At 38.6% G+C, this 22,333-nt stretch overlaps 1 protein-coding gene across 3 annotated transcripts; it reads left to right on the plus strand.

Moving 5' to 3' along the window:
* Positions 1-6,914: 6,914 nt before the first annotated feature.
* Positions 6,915-17,554, plus strand: CTXN3 (cortexin 3). Of its 3 annotated transcripts, XR_010022677.1 has the most exons (5): positions 6,915-6,987; positions 8,494-8,586; positions 12,466-12,545; positions 16,250-16,645; positions 17,490-17,554. XR_010022677.1 is itself a non-coding variant. In XM_063087778.1 (4 exons), the coding sequence occupies exon 4, from the start codon at positions 16,349-16,351 to the stop codon at positions 16,592-16,594; it is 246 nt and encodes an 81-aa protein (XP_062943848.1). In that variant the 5' UTR covers positions 6,915-6,987; positions 8,494-8,586; positions 12,466-12,545; positions 16,250-16,348; the 3' UTR covers positions 16,595-17,381. The 3 variants fall into 3 exon arrangements, 2 of the variants coding, with proteins under 2 accessions (XP_062943848.1, XP_062943849.1); XM_063087778.1 differs by lacking the exon at positions 17,490-17,554 and having other exon boundaries at positions 16,250-17,381; XM_063087779.1 differs by lacking the exons at positions 12,466-12,545; positions 17,490-17,554 and having other exon boundaries at positions 16,250-17,381.
* Positions 17,555-22,333: the final 4,779 nt, after the last annotated feature.

Here is a 22,333-nt window from a genome sequence, read left to right on the forward strand (position 1 = left end):
TAAGTGTTCAAAGTCTAAGAAGACCAGAGGTAAAAGGTTGATTTTTGTTACTATGATTGTGATATTATTATTTTGATTATTATTACTATTATTATTATTATTATTACTACTACTATTGGCAGCTGGCTGGTACGAGTATCTGAACCCTTGACTTTGGTGTTATTACCACAATGTTTTCTCAAGTGAGCTAATTGGCCAGCCCTATTATTATTATTTTACTGTTGCTTTTGTGGTGTTAGATATCAGAAAGATATAAAAAGGGTAGTTGTTGATTGGAGTTGCAAAAATATGTTCCATTCTTCTTTGTCATATTTAGTTTCCTGAGCCAGGTAATCTTGAATGGATACTACTTGAAAGGAAAAAGGCAATTCATTGTTTTAAATTATTACGTGATTTGCAGAAAGTTATGGTTTTGGGGTGATGGGACGACAGAATGAGGAAGGCTTAAAAAAAAAAAAAATACAGTGACTATAATCAGATTGATAGACCAGGCATGGATTCCATTCCTAGAAGGAAACCAAAACAGTCCAGGAGAGCTCATCTCAGGGCATAGAGGCTCATTCTTGAAGGCAGGGCCAGGGAAGAGGTGACTATTTAATGACGAATGGCCCAGTCTGCCATCCTGACTTGGCCTAGGAGTGTGGGCATGTGCGGGCAGTGATGGAGAGATTTTTCTTCATCCTTTTCCTATTTTCAAACACAGCTTTTCTTGGCTCACACGTAGTAATCCATAGTTCAGTGAATATCATATTGGCACTTTACCCAAGCCCCGAACTACATTCATGATATGCAACACCAGTTGCAGGATATTGGCCACACTAAAGGGTCATTTTTCTCAATTGACCCAACATCCATTTTTGAATTAAGAAAAAAATGTTGAGAACAAAAGCAAGAACCCTCCTCGAAAGTAGTACTGAAGGGCATTCTCATGAGGATGAAAGAAAAGGGAAGGAATACTTGGCTAATACCTGCTCTGTCTATGGTTATTTTTAAAATGCTATTTTTGAGCATTTCAAAATGAAAAGTTGCCTTTTTCACAAGTTCTTAGAAAATTTTTCCTAAATTGTATTTAGTCCCTATTAGTTTACCATCCAGCTTTCTTACCCTTGTGTAGTAAAAAACACTGAGCATATTGAAGTATACGCTATTGCGTTTGTCTATGTACAATTGCTGTAAAAACAAAGTTTTTAAAAGTCATAGTTCTTTAGATTAAATATGGTATCTAGTGCTTCAGCCAAATAACCATTCTAAAAGGATTTTATTCTTCAAAATTTGAAAATGAGTACACCCAGCCTTTTTTTTTAAAAATCAGCAGTGGAAAAATCCATTGAATGCATGATAAATGCAATATTCTGCTACCATTAATGACATATAATCTACTACTCGGCTTTCTTTAAGCATTTCTGAAATGTAATGGGGTATAAATACATATACACATAAATAAACAAATAATTACATTAGCTATATAAATGAATAGATGGGTAATATATAAAAACAGACAAGGTCTGCTTGATATGGGAAAATCAGGGCAATAGTTTAAGATTTTATTGTATTGCATGTGATTATAACAAATCACATTTGAAATACACATAAGATGTTTGAGAAGGACTGAGAAGATTAACTTTACTTATTCGCAAAATAGACCATAACCCTACAGGGGAGATTCAGGGTGTTCTAGGAAGCCGCCTGTCCTCAAAGAACCATCCACTCATCAGGGAGTGTGATACCCCCCATTTTGTTCTTTTTGCTCAGGATTACTTTGGCTATTTGAGGTCTCTTGTTCCATATAAATTTTTGAGTTGTCTTTTCTATTTCTGTGAAGTATGTCATTGGTATTTTGATGGAGATTGCATTGAATCTGTAGCTCACTCTGGGTAGTATGGTCATTTTGACAATATTAATTCCTCCAGTCAGTTAACGCAGGATATCTTTTATTTGTGTCTTCATTTTCTTTCTTTGGTGTCTTATAGTTTTCAGTGTACAGATCTTTCCCTTCCTTGGTTAAATTTATTCCTGAGTGCTTTACTTTTTCTTTTTTGATGCTATCATAAATGAGATTGTTTTCTTGTTCTTCTTTGGATAAGTCATTATTTGCTTGTTTGTTTGTATATTTATTTATTTATTTATTTTTAGCTCCCACAAATAAGTGAGAGCATGTGGTATTTCTCTTTCTGTACCTGACTTGTTTCACTTAATATAATTTTCTCTAAGTCCATCCATGTTGTTGTGAATGGTAGTATTTCATTCTTTTTTATAGCAGAGTAGTATTCCATTGTGTAGATGTACCAGTTTCCTTGTCCACTCATCTGATGGTGGACATTTGGGCTGATTCCAACTCTTGGCTATTGTAACTAGCGCTGCAATAAACATGGGGGATAAGTCATTATTTTTGTGTAAAAATGCAACTGACATTTGTATGTTGATTTGGAATCCTGCAACTTTACTAAATTTATTTATTTACTGAATTCATTTATTTACTAAATTTATTTATTTACTATGAAAAAAGCATTTTTGTAAGCAGCAATTGCATACATCATCTATGGGAAGTGGCATTGAGGAAGCTGAAATTTGCATTCAGAAGCCATATATCACAACATCTGTTTATTGTCACTTCCCCAACCTCCTTTCCTTATCTAAACTTGTAGAAGTGTAGATATCAGAAATTGAGATTGGTTTTTCATGATTTTTTAACAAGCATTTTTTAACAGCTTCATATGATTTTTTTCTCCTCTGAGTGTTTTCAAATTGATTTTTCAGTGGAAAGGTTTTCAGTTTCAGAATTTTGTCAGGTATTAAAGTCAGGCTAACAGGTCAGTTATTCCCAGGTACATTCTACTTCATTTTCTCCATCATCTTAATGTGCAACACTGCTCAATTTTTGAACTGTGTATGCAGTGCAGTTTCAAAATGACAGCATAAAAATTTAGAGGGGTGGTTTGTATAAAACTCTAATTGGCACTTTATATGACATTTTAAAGGCATTAAGTATTTCTAAGCCATTAAGAAAATTGTTATTATTGTACAAGTCGCTATAAAGGAATAAATTTACCCACCAGGCTGTTAACTCCAAATTATTTCCTTTGAACACAGAATAATCCATAGCGATGTTTTTATACTTTCATACTGTAATTAGAATTAATAACTAAAATGTTGCAAATATTGTTTCTAAATAGAATTACTGCTGTGTATTTTGTGAAGTTATTTCTTCTTAGGGTTGGAGATCAGCTTTTTTATAAGCATGATGTGTTTCCTTTTTATATGCTTCATTATTTTGACTTGTACAGGAAAGAATAAACAAATTTAATTTTGTAGGGCAATATACCTTCCTCAGAAATATTAAATTCTATCAGTGTTTTTCTTTCATTTGCACTGAGTTGCAGCATTGTTTGTTCCTCCTCTTCAATTCAAATGCTTCTCTGTTCTAGATTCATCAGCTACTAATTGAGCATTCAGCATAACTCCGATATGATGTATACAGAAATGCATTCAAGAAAAGATCAAACCAGCAGACTGCCAATCTGCACTTGGACTTTAGCTTGCTTGCTTTTTTTTTTTTTTCTGAGCTGGGTTATTTATTTATTCATAATATCCAGTGCTTAAGAATATGACTGTAATAGGGCATAGGTCTTTGTAGTGGGTTGAATTATGTCCTTCCAAAATTCACTGAAGCTTGAATTGTGCACCCCAAATTTCATGTATTAGAAACTTGGCTCCCACGGTGACTGTTAAGAGGGTGGGAAATCCTATTATGGTAATTGAAAGGCAGAGCCTTGAAGAGTTGATTGGATTGTAGGACCATGCAGTAGTGAATGGATTAAAAATGGTGGTCAGGGGTGTGGTTCTGAGGCCTTTAAAAGGAGAGAGAGGAGAGTCTTTCTCTTTCTCTGCTCTGCTCTTCCTTCCTTCTCTGCCATTTCACAATGTGATACTCTGCAATCATTGAAGTCACCACCAAAGAAAGCCTTCAGCACATGTGTGCCCTGGACTTTGGACTTCCTAGCTTCTGAAACTGTAAGCAATACACTTCCTTTTCTTTACAAATTACCCAGTTCTGTGTATTTTGTTATAAGCAAAAGAAACAGACTAATATAGTCTTTAAAAAAGTAATTAAGGTAAAGTGAGTTCATTATGGTGAGCTTTAAATCCATATAACAGGGGCCCTTATAAGAAGAAGTGCTAATGACATAGAGGAGCAGAGGAGACGACCATGTAAACACAGACATAGAAAATGCCATCTACACTGCTTGCTTTTAATAAGTCTTAAATATAGATCTTAATATATAGGCTTGATGTGAATATTATTAAATCTTCCCAACTGTTCCCTTGCACTGTGAATGTTCACTGACCTGTGAAGATAGTTGAGTGGATAAATAAACTCATGCTTAGACCTGGCAAATCAGAGGGATATTAGAAATAGGACTAATTTTGACTTTTTTAAAAAAGCTTTATATTACACAATGTACTGATTTATTTTTTAAAAAATCAGGGAGACAGAATGGTAAAAATAACACACATAAACTGGCTTTCACTTCTTTTTTATCAGTCAAAAGAGGTGGGGTCATTAATGTGCACACTAGCCTGCCTGTTTTCCACCCTCGTTTCACATTTGCTGGTAGCTGCGTATGTTACACTTGGCTTGAGCCTTGGAAGGGAAAAGGAGGCTGTGAAGAGAGAAGGCACCAAGGGAGAGGGGCTCCAAGGGCCGAGATATCAGTTCCAACCACTGACCTCAGTCCATGTATGCTTTCATCTAAGCCTTCCTTGAAGTGAGTGGTCAGCCATGTCCAATGTTGCCAAAGAACAAAGAAGATGAATACTAAAGGGGTTCTTTTGCTTGAGGCAATTGAAAACCACTGGTGATCTTGTGAAATCATGTCCTGTAGAGTGGTGAGGATGGAATTCAGATGTCTGCTGGCCAATTATGTATCAATAAAAGAAAAAATCAGATTAACCATATTAAAAAAAAAAAGATGTCAGCCGAATGAGCAGTGAAGAGAAGGCTAGAACGAGGAATACAGTGGATGTGTGCTGGTCTGTCAAGAAGCCAGCAACCATTGCTAGAAGTTGAGCTCCTTGGGGCCCTTGCCAGGGAGCCTCCAGAGCTGTCCACAATCAAACTAGGACCTAGTACCATGTTGTTTATTCTTCACAACATATTTGATACATAACATATTTGCCATTAAGTGTGAACCTAATGTATGTTTTTAAAATAAATGACAGAAAGAGCATACACAAAGTAAGGAGAAAAGATTTTTAGAGTCTAGAGGTTGGTAAAGGGCCATAAAAAATGACGACATTGTGTAATGTTGAATATACTAATTATCCCGATGTGAGCATCACATATTGCACACAGGTATTGATATTCAACTCTGTACCTTACAGATATGTACAATCAACTCTGTTACACTAAAAAAAAAGAAAAGAACCCAAACAAATAAAAAACAAACAAAAATCCATGTTTATATTTTGAAGATTATACTGAGAATTGATTCAATTTTACTTTGAGAATTAGGCAGATTCAGAAAGAAACACACTAATAATAATAACAGCCTTGTGTTGACATAAAGCCTGATGGCTTATGACACCTTCTTTTCATATTTATTGTCTATTTCTTTATGGAAAAGTGCATCCGAAGACATTTAGGAAAGAATTGTAAACTAAAGAACATTAAAGGTGAGACTTGAAATCAGAATGTAGGAAAAATTCTTAAAATAGATTTCTAATTAATATTAACTCATGATGTTGTATGGTTAAAGAGAAAGATTAAATTAGCAGCCAGGAGCAACCCTGGGATCAGAATGAATAAGCAGAAAGTTGATCTCATAAGAGTGAAGATTAGAATAGTGGTTACTAGAGGCTGATAAGGGGAGGGGGAGAAGGTGGTCAGTGCATACCAAACTGCAGCTGGATAGAAGAATAAGTTCTAGTGTTCTATAGCACTGTAGGGAGACTACACTTAACAACAATTTATTGTATAATTTCAAATAGCTAGTAGAGAAGATTTCAAATGTTCCCAACACAAAGAAATGATGAATTTTTGTGGTGATGGGTATACTAATTACCCTGATTTAATCATTACACAATGTACATATGTACCCTAATATTACAACGTACCCAATAAGTATATTTAATTATTATGTATCAATCAAGGAAAAATAAATTTAACAAATGGGAAAAAAGAATGGATAAGTAGAACCATAGCAAATGTAGCCATTTACATATGGTGAAATCATCCCTTTTCATCACAATTCCATGTAAGTCTGAGCTTTATACAGCTCTGTGCAGCCTTCTAGGCTCTCCACATAAAGCTAGACCAGAGAGCAGAAATTTGGGGAGGAATTCGGAGAAGAACTATAAAGATTATTAAAGACTAATAATGAAATAGTACCTACTATGAAATGTTCAAATGAAATTTTAATAAATCCTTATTCATTGTTTTCAGAATTCATGATGATTCATGTAATGTAGCTGCATAGGAGAAAGGCCGATTCCAATAATTTTAATTATAATTATCTTTCAAAAGAAATAAACAAACTTGGCTCCAAGTGTAACACCAGATTTCTATCAAATATTCTTTGGTTTGTCTAGCTCAGCTTCCTCGGGGGAAGACAGTCACTCTAACAACATTTTGTGGTGGCTAATGATCAGCTTTTTGCAGCAAGGACAAAATAAAAAGAAATGCACCAGCAGCCCATTTAGACTGAGTAAAAAGCGGAGGAGTTAGTTTAAACAGTGGTTGTCAGAGGGAGGCATGGAATCTACTTCCCTGGAGAGTTTTAAAAATAGGCCAGGCACTCATCTCTCTGGGACGGCCTCAGCCTGTGGAGTAGATAGAGGCCAGCCAGGGGCCTCTCAAGTTCCCTTCCTCCTCTTCGTGTCTATAGGCTAACACAACATCCGAGGAGCCTCTGTGGCAGGGCGAGCCGCAGTGACCCGGGCTCATTTCTAACTGCTGTACTTTGTCACCACATGGACTGATACGTAGAAGTGAGTGTGGGGTCAGAATGTTTCCTAAACACACTCTGTGGGCACTGCCAAGACAGGGAGCACTGTCGGTCGGCTGAAAGCACAAGGGATACCCGTTAGTATTGAATGCTAGTGCTCTGTTGGATTTCATCTGTCCCATTGTTTGATGGTGTGCATGTGTGTGTGTGTGTGTGTGTGTGTGTGTGTGTGTGTGTGTGTGTGTATGTGCGTGTGAAACTAAAACAAGTAAAACTAAATGGAAAGGAAATTCAGTTAAAAATCAGGAAAACATATGGGACAAGAACCTTCATTTCTTGTTCTCTGGAGGGTACATGGTAACGTCAAGCTTTTGATTCTAACATCAGATCCTCACACCTAGCATTTGGTTTGAAAGGGTCTGCTTGCGTCTGAGGCCTATCCAGGATTATTGTCTGTTGTTAGAACATAGGGTTTTCCTCTCCGAAAATGAGCTCCAACCAGTCTCCTAGAGCTGCTCAGTAGTGGCTGTTTTCTCACAAGGGCTGAGGAGACAGCGCAGCTGACAGGCCCAGTCCAAGGTAGCTTTAAATATCACACATCCCGTCATTTGGTGGGCGGGTGTGTTGTCACTAACCAAAAACAAGGATGTTACATCTTAAGGATTATGCTGAATTCTTGCCAGAGAAGCATTTTTTTAAAAGAAGAATTTTATCCTAAAATATTGTCCAAAGTAATTTAAGTAGTGTCATGTAACTGGAATCTGGAGAATGAAAACAATTCACTCTCCACAACCGTCTGTCTTCTTTATTTATCAAGTGGTCTCAGGTGGCCTTTGTGGAGTGCAGACCTGCCAAAGCCACTTTAGCCAGGCTGGCCAAAGAGACACTGTACTTGGCAACCTACAGCCTAGCAAATTTACAAACAGGTGGTGAAAATATGGTTTTGTTCTGTTTTAATTGTTCTTTCCTCTTTGCCTCTCATAAATGCTGCTTTTCTGAAGCATTTCGCTTTAGTTTCACTTAGGAAAAAGTCTTTTCTTCATCTCTCAAAGGCTAAGTTAATGCCCTACCCTCCAAGTCTTCCTTTTAATTGAGTTGGCCTGAAGGTCATAAACCATAATCAATATGGAGGCTGTTGCTGCAAGGTGCTAATTGACACCCCAAAGAAGAGTAGTGTCAGCAGTCAATAGAGAAGACAGAGCACAGGTAGATTTATGGCTTTGATTTTGAAAAGGTGTGGGAATGCCCAGTGATGTTTTCCCGGACTCTTTTGGAATGTTAATGCTTTCTTGAAGATGATTTCAGACACACTGCTAGGATACTGCCTCTACTCACTGAAGCAGAATCCTCTGAAGAGTTGCTGAGGCAGAACTGAAATCATGGCTCGCCTCAAAGAAGCAGCTGTATTGGCCGCTAATGATGCCTCGCACAGAAAGACGATGCTCTTTTAACTCGGGGTTTTAATGGGAAGTTTCTAAGCCTGAAACAACAGCTTTAGATCTGAGGTGTGCCATCAGCGCAGTCACCACTGTCTACTGCTTTAACACAGCTTGGTCGGGAAGAATGGAAACTAAAGAGGCTTGTAACTACCTGTAACTGTTCCACCAGGAGATGGACCAAGTATTTGCTCAGCCAGATCCAGGTACTTGACCCCAACTGTCTCTTAGATGGGCTAATTAAGTGCTTTTCTCTAACTTTACAATTAATGCATGAGTAATAATCGCATAGATGCCTTCTGGATCCAAGTTCTGAATTTAGATGTAGCTGTAAATAAAGTCTCATTAAACAGTTGCTAGGTAAAGTTAATACGAGAGGGGAAAATGTAATGATGGCTTTATTTTTAAAGCATGCTTCAATTTATAATGCTACGGATACTGGATAAAGAGGTATTAAAACAGGCTTTTTTCTTTCCTAAATTGCAGTAAGTTATTCTTGGAAGCTGCTTGCCCATTACAGAATTTTTTTCTATTCACCTAAAACATCCAGTCTTCCAAAATGTAGCAAGGATGTTTTGATCTGTTTACAAAGGATCACAATTCAACAACTCATCCCGATAGTGCTGACGGTCCCTGGGTGATGGGCGGTGTGCCGCACCAGCCTTTTGAGGTATCAGCAAACAGTCTTTTTCACTATGAAATATACAAGGAAAGCGGAAGAAAGCTGGTAAAACAGGAGGGTTTATTGAGTGAAGTGAAAAGTTCCAGTTTGCTAATGGTGCCTTTTGATACCACCAGTTACTGACTGGGCACCTCCGTGGTGTTTTTCTGATGTTCCCAGCTGGGCTGCAGCCTTGCCCTGCAGTCCCTTTAAAACTCTTCAAGCAGGTGTTAGGAGGAAGATGAAGACAAGGAAGAAGCAGAGTTGAGGTCGGGGCTCAGGCTGAAGAGAAAGGTCTCCTGCCGACCCAGAGCTGACAAGCAGCAGTGAGTCGGGAACGACAGGGTCCACCCCTCAGCCCAAGCAGACGTGTCTGCCGGCTGACTTTGCAGGGATGAGCACAGAACAGACCTCTCAGTGCAGCAGTGGGGCTGGCAACAGTTCTAAAACTGCCTGTTGACATTTGCAGATGACCACATTCTCATGCTTTTAAAAACCATTGTTTAAGGGATTTCTAGAAGCCCTGGGGCTTTTTTCGAGAGTATAAAATAATATTCACCCTTAGCCATTCTGTGAATTTTGAAGCATCGGGGCTATTGTATTGGAACAGGAGAGCTGTATTTGGAAAAAAGGAATATAGATGTTGCCATGTATTTACGTGAGCCAAAAACAAGGGAGGTGGGGGGATTTAAAATGCATGAAGCACCTCCAAAGAACCAGGAAATCTTTATCTGAAGTTTTTGGCTGGTCTCCAAGTGGAATATGAATTCTTCATATGAATTCTTTATAATTCATATAATTCTTTATATGGATTTATATGAAACATTTTGTATCTGTGTGTGTGTATATCCTGGAATGCAAGTTACTGTTCACTGGGCTAATATGCAGAATTTCTGAATGATTCATAAGAGGATAACTTTTGCTTATGTAGTGATTTAATTACTTAGATGATAGGATGGCTTATGTGGAGGGCTAACAATTGTGGGGGAAGATTTATAATAGGATTACCTGGGAGTTTCACCTGTCTGGGGTGGGTGAGTGGGATGGAGAGTGAGGTATACCTGGAAAAACTCCAGTTTTACAAATGGGAATGCAGCTGAGGCTTCCTTTAGCTCAAAAAGGAGAGAGTGATTTTTTTTAGCCTCAGTCTCAGGACATGTATTATTTTAATCATTGAAAGCCAGGTTAAGGTTTCAACAGTCAGCTTCAGACTGTTGCAGAATAATGCAGCACTTTGAGTAAGTTTGTTTCTGCCAGTTGCTGCAAATTTAGTCCTTCCTAGCTAGCCAATTGCCTTCCTGCTGAAGTCTGCAGATTGGTCTTGTAGACAAATACTAGTCTGCCAGATAAATACAAATAAGATACACAGGATGTTTTTGTAGGACAAAGTGTCCTGTCCACACGTGAAGGTTAGCTGGACAAGTCTGTCAGTGTTCTTGCTCAGTGCACAGGCTGTTTTTACACCTACTTTTGAAAACATGTCAAGTCACGTAACTAGGTTTCTGGCCTAGAAGTTTTAAAAATTATGTATGGCAATTATGTGGTTCAGGATTACTTAAAATATAGGTAGCACTGCTTAACTATACCCTACATGCCATTAAGAGCTGAAGGACTTTTGACTCATTCCAACATGCCAGAGAAAAACTTGGGATACAGCATCCTTTGGGGGTTGCTGCTTTTTTGGTAACTATTTTTATGATTCTGGGCAGTTTATTTATGACATTCCTTTGTGTGCTTGTTTGTATAACAGAAATTAGAAATTAATCTCGTTTTGCACAAAAATGGCATAAAAAACACTTATTCATTACCACTTATTTATTAAACTCCCACTATGTGCCAGACGGGACTAGACATGTACTACAACTATTGCGACTATTGTCATTGCAACCCATCACAGGAGGGTGGGCACTTGAGTTGATGACCATGAAAATAAGGCCATAGAATCAAGTGCCTGTGTACCGTTCTGCAGAACAACATGCCAAGTGAATTTAACTAATTCTATTGCTGTCACTTTAAAAATAAGAGAAACATGTTATTGCTTTAAGATATATTTTCTTCAGAGGAAATATTTTTCCTTACTGTGAAATTGTATGAGATGCTAATGAGATAAAATGTCCAAGGAATCCAAGCCTGAGAAAGGTACATGTTGACATAAGTAGTTTCCATGTAAGACATTTGGATTTGGGATATTTTAAATGGCTGCCCTTCCCCACCAAAAAGCTGATTAGGTAAGAAAGGGTCGACCTTTTAAATAGAAGGATAACTGTGTATCTCTGGCTGATTTTTATATTTTGGACCCCACCTATCAGCATTGAGGCCAAGAAAATTTAAAGAACCAAATAACTTACTACTTTTTAAATCACGCAATCTCTGACTATTAAAGTGTCATAGTGACTTGAACTATCTGTGATGCTTTGAAACAACATCTGTGTCGAACACAATGGTCTGACATCCCAGTCCAGTTGGATGACATGTGTTTTTCTTTTTCTTCTCTGTATCAGTTAGTTGGCACCTGGAAGTTTAAGTTCAGTTCCCTGGACTGTAAGGGGCCACAGATTTAATTCAACCTGTATTTAATGAGGCAGTGATCCCAGAACAGCAAGAAATTCCTCAAGGACCATGCTGTTTCATAAGAGGAAGGAAACAAACATGGTCGAGACTTATCTTGTAATCAGCACAGGTGAAATCTCTGGAGCTGAGATAGAAAGCACCCCATCCTTGGTGAAAGGAGACATGTAAGGCTCCATTGAGGAGAGCGTATTTGGTGGGGACCCTGATGGGAGGGGGAGACATTCCACAGGTGGAAAGAAACAGAAGAGGTGAAAGTTATGAGGTATTCCAAGAACAGCAGGTGTTAGATCGAGCTGAAGAACAGACATTCTCCTCAGGTGTCTCTAGACTCAATCACATGTAAATTTATTCTTACCAAAACATCAGTCATTTTATTGGAAACCAAATGTGATTTGATGTTTGTTGCTTTTTAAACTTATGAAAATAAATTAATAACTTAGAAAATTCCACTGCTGGAGTGTGTCCTAATTTGTGGTCCAGAGCATCAGGTCCACAAGGGGGCTGATGGGCCATGGATACAGGGGTTCAAGGTCGTCCGAGGGGAGGAGGAGGAGTAACATCTGGGCTTAGAAAGATGAATTGAGATGCAGTCTGCAGCAAGAGAAGACGAGGGGAAGGCCACTGTGAAAATGACCAGAACTAAAGCAAGTGGTTAATCGTTCTGATGACTGTGGCTAGGATGGACTGTTCGCACGGGGCTTCATAAGTAATTCAGGGTGTTTTATGTTTTGCAGTGTCACAGAGTCCAGGGAGCCTGACTTAAGATAAGGGATGTGTTATATGATTTTTGAAAATGATATTTTTTAGTTAAGGCTTTTTGGTCTGGTATTAAAATTAGACTTTGTTTCCTGAGCATACACAAATGGACCTGGCAAAGGGAAGACACAGATGTGCCGTGCAATGGGGAAAGCCAGTCAGGATTAAAGTACTGCCGTGAGTAACTGTGGTCCTTCTTTATACTTAAAATAACTGCCATTTGTTATGATTAAGACTTAGGATGGTCATGTCAAAATCTTTCCAAATAATTTTTGAATGCCCAAATTTCACTGTGCATCTAAAAGAAAGAACGATTTCATTATTCAGTTAAAAGCAATCATGAACATTTTCTAAGAATCATTTTGACCAAAAAAAAGGCATTTTACTCTAAGACACAGATTTTTGAAATTTAGATGTCTTTGAATACTTTTGTACTGGGGTGGTCGAGTGACTAAATTTATTTCTTTTCCTCTGTCTTGTTGTATCCGATGCTTCCTTCAACTTTAACTTGCTGTTGAGCTTTCTAAATTTGTAAATTATTGATTAGCTGGTTGCAGCTTTAAAATCAAGCAGGGTCTTCCAGGGATTTCAATCAGTCCTAGGCAAAGTTGTGAAATAGTTGGCATTTGTTTCTGGATCTTTTTACCCCTTTACAACCATTTGCAACCATCATCTGTCCCTACTCACCATCCCTCCCCTCTCCCCCAGGGCTCTCCTGTTGGGCCACCTGCTCATGGCACCCAGGTCTGTCCCCTGTCCTTTCTAGCAGCTTCTCATTCCTAGCAAGATCTTCCTTCAATGCCTTTTCTGTCTCCCTCATTTCTTCCTCCTTCAGGTGGGAACAGTCCTCATAGACGAATTCCTGCCAATTTGCTAAATGTGTCACTTTTCTTGGTAAAATTTTACAATTTAATAGGAGCCTTTGATGATTTGACCAAAAGAAGTTATTTTAATAGGAACTTTAGTACTTTATTAGGAACCACAGTATGCTGGGAGAGGAGAGGTTTACAATTCATGATGTGGTATAGAGTTTTCAAGATTCTTTCATCTCTACTTGCTTATCAATTTGGTATATCTGGAAGGGGTTGGTGATGAAGGAGTTGGAGAATACATATATTTATATTTTAGCAGTCTTAAAACACATGACCAGGCTGCAAAGATAGTTAACCATATCTTTGCATCTTACCTTTTAATCAGCATAAAGTGGCAAAACTGCAAATTAAAACTGACTTTTAAATCATTCGAATAGTGGTATCCCTATGGAGAAGCTGGACCCCAGAGTCATTTATAGAGAGATTGAATGGGGAGGTGTGGTAGATAATCTGAATCAGGTTGACTAGGTTATTTGCTAGGGCTTTGGGGATGATTGGCCATCCTGGTAGCCCCCAGACGAATGGTGTACTGGCTCTAAATCCTGAGTTAGGAGTGAAGCCTAGGAAGTGTGAGATGTAGATCTAGCAGAAAAGGATTTCACATTTGTCTTGTCAGGAGAAGAAGGCTGGGGAAGACTGCTCCTGGGTGCCAGGATAGCTCTCATCAAACAGAGACCAGGGAAGGGAGGCCTGAACAAGGAAGGTATTGCTGTGCTGGTCAGCTAGTTTGTGGCTAGGGGACCATTCTCACAGGCTCAAAAAGTTTCCCATCCACTTCTTCCCTCTTTCAGTGGACTTTACAGATCCAGAAATCCTTATGCTGTAAATTTATACAGTTAGTGGCCTTTGTTTTTTCTTTTTCTTTTGGATTATGTAGTGTTTTCATAAAGGACTTTCTGGAAATGTATACCTGTCTCAGCTCTGTTGAGAACAGACAAAGAAAAGGGCTACAGCCTCATTGGGGCTGGAGGGAAAATGGACATAGACTAGATTCCAGTAATCCAGCAAGGAGCAGGAGTCAAAGTGAGGGGATCCTTAGGAGGACATGGAAAGGCAAGAGGGACCATGTCAGGGATGGCCAAGGCACCTATACCTCCAGCATCAGATGGCTTTCCATTGACCCAGCCCTTGGGGAATTTTATATTTGGTATGACTAAGTCCAGTATGGGTATTTTGGGTGTGTACAGACAGCCACAGTCTGATGTGCTACTGAGTGCTGCACTGGAGCTCTGGCCACCCTTCCTGCCCCCTTCCCCTCTGGCCCCAGTGGGAATCAATACCCAAGGCTGGGAGAGTGCTTAAACAAGTGAACCAAAGCCAAACTCAATTTATTAACCTCCTTTCTATGCCTAAGGAACTTATTTTAAAAATATGGTCAAATTTTAACCCAATCTTACTTCAGAGTAAACATGAGTTATAAATGAATCTTTCAACTATTCCAGCCTTTAAAAAATTCAAAGTGATGGAGCTAAAAAAAAGATCTGTTACCCCCAAATTGGTAACTTCTTCCTTCCAGATACTGGTTGTGATTCCTTTCATAAACTAATTTTTAAACTGTGATTTTATAAACTTTGTAGCATCAACATCCATGAAACCGTTACTATAATTACTAATGCTGCACTTGAAGGCAATGATTATAAGTTAACTGAAGAAATATTGTGTTGATGCTTTAGGAGATAATTTCTGTTTTTATTTGGTTGCTTATTTTTACTGAGCAAAATTCTTTTGGATCCATGTTAATTTCCATAGCTAACTACTCTGCTATGTAATTTTTCTTATAAACAAATTCATAATAAATATGTCATATGATTTTCTATGTAGTAATGTCTAATATATATAATTTCTCTACAAAATTTGATTTAAATAGATTTAGTTCTGTATCTGAAGCCTTTAAGGACATTTGTATATATCTTGATTTGCCTTTAAAAACAAACAGTAATATCCCTAAACCTCGATTTCTCCACCAGTAAAATGGAAATAGTGATAACTTGTCTTTTTCCTTCTCTTCATCTCTATAAAATTGTCTTAAATGGTAGGAAATCACGGTAAGAAAAACTGTCCTTTTGAAATTTACAGTTGATCAATTCCCTTTTTTCTAGCTCAATTCTCTAGGTGCTTCCCAGGGTCAAGTATTGAACCTGGTCTTTTTTTTCGGAAGGAAAAAGAAAAAGCAGCAGTAACTTGATGGTTTGGAAATCTGAGATAGCTCCCTTCTCCCTTGGCTGGGTCAGTACAGAGCAGAGAAGAATCATTATAGCTCCAATAGCTGCACCAAGTGAAGTGACACTTTGTTTCCTTTGTTTTTTTCTTTGTATACTTTTCAAAGTGTTATCACAAACATTCATCCTTACTGTAGCACCGAGAGATACCCAGCCACTTCTACTTGCGTTTATACAGCTTAGTGACCTCTCCAAGGTCCCACACTCATTTAGCAGTAAAGTGGAGGCCACAGCCCAGAGCCCAGAACCCGATGCTCCCCAAGGGAGTTTCTATATTAAGCAACTTTTCTAGCCTCAGTTTCCTCCCCCAGGGGCTATAGAAGTCCCTGCTTTCATGGAGCTTGTAGTAGAGTGACAAAGGCAGGGCAAGTTTAGCCTCAGTCCTGACCCATGGCTGGTGCTCAGTCAATGATACCATCATAAGAATAATGTGAGAGTAATATTATTGGAGGAAAGCTGGAAGAGACTTGGCAGGGAAGGCTGGATTTGGATGTCAAGTTGACAGCAAGCCCTGAGATAACATTACCTTACACATTTCTCATCTTCCATTTTGTAGCTGCGTTCCCTGCCCATCCATCCTGGCCCAGGTGGCCGTTCTGAGGACAATCTGGTAATTTCATGCAAGAGTAAAATATTCTTCCCGATAATTATACAGAATTAAGCATCTCTGGTGAAAAAGAAAGCTGGTTTACATATTGCTTCTTCTCTTTGAAAAACATGACTGTGAGCCTAGAAAATAAGATTGCTATTTGATATTATTCTCTTTCCTTCCCTCTCTGTCTTCCTGCAGATAACTCAACCTCTCCAGGGTGCAGCCACTATGATCTCAACAGACTGATGATGGAAGAAAAGGAAACCAGGAGATCCTGTGCTCTGGCTTCCCTGGACAATGGATGGAAGACAGCCCGTCCCGTCTCCCCTAGTGCCCCTTGGGAATGTGTCATTAGATTCTAGCATGTCTCTGGAGCAGAAAACAACATTTGTTTTTGTGATTTTATTGTTTATTTTCTTGGGCATCCTCATTGTCAGGTGCTTCCGGATTCTTCTGGACCCATATCGAAGCATGCCGACCTCGACCTGGGCGGATGGACTTGAAGGCCTGGAGAAAGGGCAATTCGATCATGCCCTTGCTTAGCAGGGATGGAGCTGGATCTCCTCCTGAGGAGGCAAAGTGCTTCATGTCTTGGTGAGGATTCCTTTTAGTTAATGTTCTCAACAAATCAAATTTGAACAATATCTGGTCCTGGAAACACAGTCCATTATTCCATAAGAATGCAGTTGAGTTAGAGACATTTGAGGATGTTGGAAACAGAGGTTTATATTACTAACCAAAAATAGGAAGGTTTGAATTTCTTTGTTGACTCAATAAATGAATATTGTGGAACACGTGTGATTGTGAAACCAAGAGCATCAGTACTGGCATAGACTTTGCCATAAAATGAAGCATTGCCTGATCTGATCGGAGAATAAAAGACTAGAAAAGATCTGCTATGAATTTGGTGACCAGGCCAAGAGGAGACATCCTTACTCTTGTCATGCCTTTCAGTTTGTTTTATTTCATGGGCATCTGGGTCCTGGGCAGAGAGTGAGGAAGACTGTGCTGAATGGACCTAAAGCAGTTGCTTGGTTTCTCCTACAGCACAGGGCATTGGGAAGCAATGGGAAGGCTTAAGGAGATGGTTCTGTCCTTGGTAATATGAGAATGACATCATTTTATTTTAAAAATAAAACTGAGTTCAAAGTCCATAGAGTTTTCAAAAACTATTTACCAGGCTAAGTACATTCTATGTATTCATAGTAATAACCTGTGTAGAGGTGGCTGTACATAACCTGAATTTACTTTCTTTGCATAAATGATTGACATAATAGGTTGCAAGTGCAGCTTCAAGTTTTTTTTTTTTTTTTAAATAACAAGTTGTTTAGAGGAGCAGACTTTTACAGTCTGAAAAGGAATGTGTGTTTATGACTCTAAATAGTCACCAAATAAAACTTTGCAAGAAACAGAAATATCTCCTCTCTTATTTCACCAGGACTAATGCACTGGGGCATTGTGTTGTACTGAAGGATAAGGCTTAACATTTTTCCAGGAGAAAGAAGAAAAAAAGAACAAAGAGCATAAAAGATCATCTAATTCATTCCCCTCCCATTTTAGGAAGGACTCCCACAAATTGTCCTGCACTGATAAATCCTCATCTAAGTACTGTTTAAGTCCACCGAACAGGGAGATGTGAATACCTTTTATTTCAACTTTTATTGGTACAAAAAGCTTGTATCTAAAGCAAACTCCTTAGGCTGTATTTATAATCTATGTCTTCCAACTTTCTCCTCAGCGAGTCATCATTTAAAGAAAATAAAAACTTTAAAAAGCTAACTGTGCCCAAAAAGGCAGCCCTTAGTAAAACTGCTTTTTTGTCTATTTTTTTTAATATTGTTCTCTGAGTATCCTGCTGCCCAGCCTGCCCCCTGTCCCCAACATTACTCCTTAATTCTTGTCTTTCTTGTTTTTCTTAATAAAAGCTTTATTAAAATACAATTTACATACCATAAAGTTTACCCTTTTAAAGTGTACAATTCAGTGATTTTTAGTATATTCATAGAACTGTGTGACCATCACCACTATCAAATTCCAGAACCCCATACCCACTAACAGTCATTTCCCAGCCCCCTCCTCCAACCCCTGGCAATCCCTAATCTACTCACTATCTGCATGGATTTGCCAATTCTGGACATTTTATACAAATAGAATCATATGACATATAGCGTTTTGTGTCTGGTTTCTTTCACTTACATGCTTTCAAGTTTAATCCATGTTGTAGCATGATCAGTACTTCATTCCTTTGTATGGTCAAATAATATTTCATTGTTTAGGTGTACCACAATTTGTATAGTCTTTGGCTGTCGTGGTTATCCATCAGCTATTATTAATAATGCTGCTGTAACATTTGTGGACATGTTTTTGTATGGGCATGTTTTCAGTTCTCTTGGGTATATACCTAGGAGTGAATTTGCTAGTTCATATGATAATTTTATTTTAACTCTTTGAAGAACTGTGAGATTGTTTCCCAAGGCAGTTGTATCATTTTACATTCCCACCAGCAATGTCTGAGAGTCTGGGTTCTTTTCTTAACTCTCCCCAATGACTCAAATTTCTTCCTTAGCTGTGGAATTTGTAGTTGAAGACACTACTACAACAATGAATCAGATTAAAAAGAGTGAACCACCTCATGGTTTCTACATGCTACAGGTTTATTGGTACCTCCAAAGACCCTTTGCTTCTACATCTAAAGCAAAGTACTGCTACTGATTTGTGGTCATCTTGTGGTCTGTTAAGCCACCTGAGTATTTTTCCTGTCTTACTTATCATGCTTCTTTAACCGTGCTAATTGTAAGGTTTTCTTTTTCCTTTGGATGTGTTATGCTGTGTGTGTCCTTATTAAATTTTTTTCTTATTTTCTTGAGAGTCTATTCAAACCACCTCAAGGATTTATGGGGCCCCTGCTTTGAGCCTGGCATTGCTAGCATTGGAAAGAGAGGAAAAGAACAGGGCAAACTCCTGCTTTTGAATACTTTTCTATCTTGTTGGAGAGATAATAAATGAAAGGAGACATGTGACTGAATCATTGCTCAAATGACTGTATAGACCTATGGTTCCCACACCATTAGAGTCACCTGGGGAGCTTAATATGTATACTAATCTTATTATGAAAGTTGTACATAATCATGTTAAAAAAGTATCAAACAACACAGAAAAATATAAACAGCAATAGTCAAACTTCTACTACATTAGGCCAGCCTAACTTCTTAGTTTCTCCTGAGGAGCTTGTTGAAAATGGACCTTAGCACAGCTTTCCATCCCTAGGGGTTGGTTCTGTAGAGTTGGGCTAGTAAACAAATACTCCAGGAAATAAAATATGAGGAGAGATGGATGTGGGCCAAAATAGTGAAGGAAATGTCCCAGGAGACAATGGCTCATGTGTGACAGTGCATGTCTTAATGCTTGGTACAAAGTTTTATGCCATGTAAGTTATTGTTATGAAATAAATTAGATCTTGATCTAAGAGGGTGGAGGTGTTTGAGATATGTGGGGAGGGAGGGGGGAAAAGCACAGAATAAGGACACGCAGGTGTGGGTGTGGGGCTCAGGGCTAGGAGAGCAGCCTGGCTGGAGCGGATAGCTGGAGAGGCAGCTGCAGCTCATGGTGGAAGAACAAAGGCGGAGAGGAACATCAGAGGGTCCTGAACAGAAGAATCAATGTGGGAGTGACTGTAGATACATAAGGAAGAAAATGACATGAAGGGTGGTGTGTCAGCTTGAGCTTCCACACCCTTCCCCAGGTGACATGAGGATCGACATCTATAATGGGAACAGACTGAAATAGCCACCTAACCTCTCCGAGCCCTTTAAGCACGGTCACCACAGCAAGAGCCACGGGGCCTCCCAAAGCCTGCTCTTCTTCCTTTCCTCTTCGTTCCCCACTCTATTTCTGTTTTTCCTTCTCAGATTACTGCTCCTTGTTCAACCTCCCCTCGCTGGGTCTCCCCCTGCCCTCTTGTCCAGAGCAAGAACACCATAACAAGTGCTAAAAAGCTTTGGGCTGTTCAGAGTAAACTAATCCCCCCCTTGAGAAGTGCTAACTCTCTGTTCTAATTATTCTCAGCTCCTTGGGGCAAACAGGGTATTCTCAAAAGGTTATGCAAGCCTTCTCTTTCCTGGCTTTCTGGCTACAGGACTTACAGTGCAGCATTTTCTCTGTCTTACAAGATATTTATAACGAGTGCAGCTGGCTTTATCGTGTATATCTGCATCCTAGGATGAAAAAAAAAATGACTTTCCCAAGGTCACTTGGGAAAAGAATAGATCTGCCTTTTGATTCAGAAAAATGTGTCAACTGCATCCTTCGTCTGAGCTCTGCATCACAATCCCGTGGTTTATGCCCCGCAAGAGACCCCGAGTTCTAGATCAACGTCTCGCCCTCCAAGAGACCTTTTAAAGTATTTTAAACATGAGTACAGCAAGTTTAATACTGGGTGTGAAGGAGATTAACTTGACTCCTGCTGTTAAATTAATAAACATTCCAAGCAGATAATTCTTTTGCTATTTTTAAGGGTTAAGGCTAAGGCAAAATAAACAACAGTTTTAGGACACAGAAGTTAGAGCACTAACCTCAGCTAGTGTAGGGCCTTTTCCAAGGTCATTTATGTTTGCAGAAAAAAATATGTATTCAAATTCCTTTTAATTGATTCATTGCACAGTGTTTTCCTGAAACACTGAAGCTTTTTTTAATTGTAAATGTATTGATAAATTTGGTGTGATGAGAAATTTCACTTGTCCACCATAAATCATTAAAAGAAAAACCTTGTAGTTTCAAGACGTCGGCTTCCAAAATTGACATGTAAAACAAATTGAAACACAATTATTTTCAATAAATATTCTAAGCCCAAAGCATTGAATAAAATCTGAGATGTGATTTGTGACATGTGAAATGCCTGTCTTCTGTGAAAAATTATGTAAGATGGGTGTCTCATTTATTGATTAATCACAAAGTTGTGTAGTAGAGCCATGATCTCTAGTAAAAGTACACATTATCACTCTCTGTGCATATGTAATCCAGGATCAAAATGGCCCCTGTCAGAAAAGATTATTTGACTGCTTAGAGATGGAAAAAAAGAACCAGCTAAGGTTTATTTGTACCTCCTATTTCTAAAAAAGACAAACGAATTAGTTCCAGATGGATGTCTACACTGCAGATGCGAGGCCTCCCCATCCTGCAGCTTGTGCTAGCTGATTAAGCCAGGGCCCAACACTCCAGCCAGTTTAGGACTCTTTCCAAGGTCATCTTTTTAGAATAGCACTCGCTGCCGAATTTATTATAGAGTGGAAATTTTGTCTCCAGTTTCCTGCTATAAACTATACTCATGTCTTGTCCCAAAGCACCACAGGATCCTCTTAGATCCCTCCATCCCACAGCCTTTCCCAATATCCTGACTGATGTTTCTATACTTTCTTGGTTTTAGAGTAAGAGGGGTTCCCTTTAAATCATCTTTCAAAAAGGATTTCTACCCTTATTCTCTTCCAAACCCTGTTACCAGCCCTAGAGTGCCAAGCTTATGCCAGCTTTTAAGAAAGTGACTTTTCTTAGGATCCTTGGAGTTTAAAAAGCTGGAAAGAAACTTGCTGTCATCTATTTCAAGTTCCACATTTTACATATGAAGAAATAGAGAAGCAGGTCATGTGAAATGACCACAGTCATTTCTCCACCCACTGGCTGTGGCTACATCAGCTTACACATGTTTTGTGTCGATGAATTCAAACAGAGTGACTATTTAATAAATCCATGAGCAGAAATAACCATTTGCTAATTGACATAAGTTATAACAATCTTAAATAATCTCTTTTAGTGGGGAAGGGGGAGTAAACGTGTTTTATTTCTGAAAAAAAGCCCTTATGGACAATGTATTTTCTTTTGAGATATTCTGAACCTTCAGCTTAAGTGTCTGGGCAACCAGAAGTATTTCCAGTGAGATTGTAGAGGATTCCTTAGCAAAGATTCTGTTTCTTAATACACAGGATAATCAATTTAGGATAAGACTTTCAAGTTTCTTTATTTCCAAATAGATTTGAGCTGTTTTTCTTATCTGAAGAGGCACAACAAGGGAGATTACAGCATAAAGTTCATGAAGGTTGTGGATACTGCCCTATCTATGGTTTATCAAAGAGCTGTCTGGATCCTCTTGGGACATAAATAGAGCTTCAGAAGATACACAATTAAGTATTTCAAGTTTCAAAGTACACTTTATCCTTTTCTGTCCTGCCTTTTTTCCTAGTTATTTAACTTCTTTCTCTTCCTCAGTTTTCTAATCACTGGAGTGCTGGA

Source organism: Cynocephalus volans, chromosome 2 (assembly GCF_027409185.1).
Source record: "Cynocephalus volans isolate mCynVol1 chromosome 2, mCynVol1.pri, whole genome shotgun sequence".
Classification (NCBI taxonomy): Eukaryota; Metazoa; Chordata; class Mammalia; order Dermoptera; family Cynocephalidae; genus Cynocephalus; species Cynocephalus volans.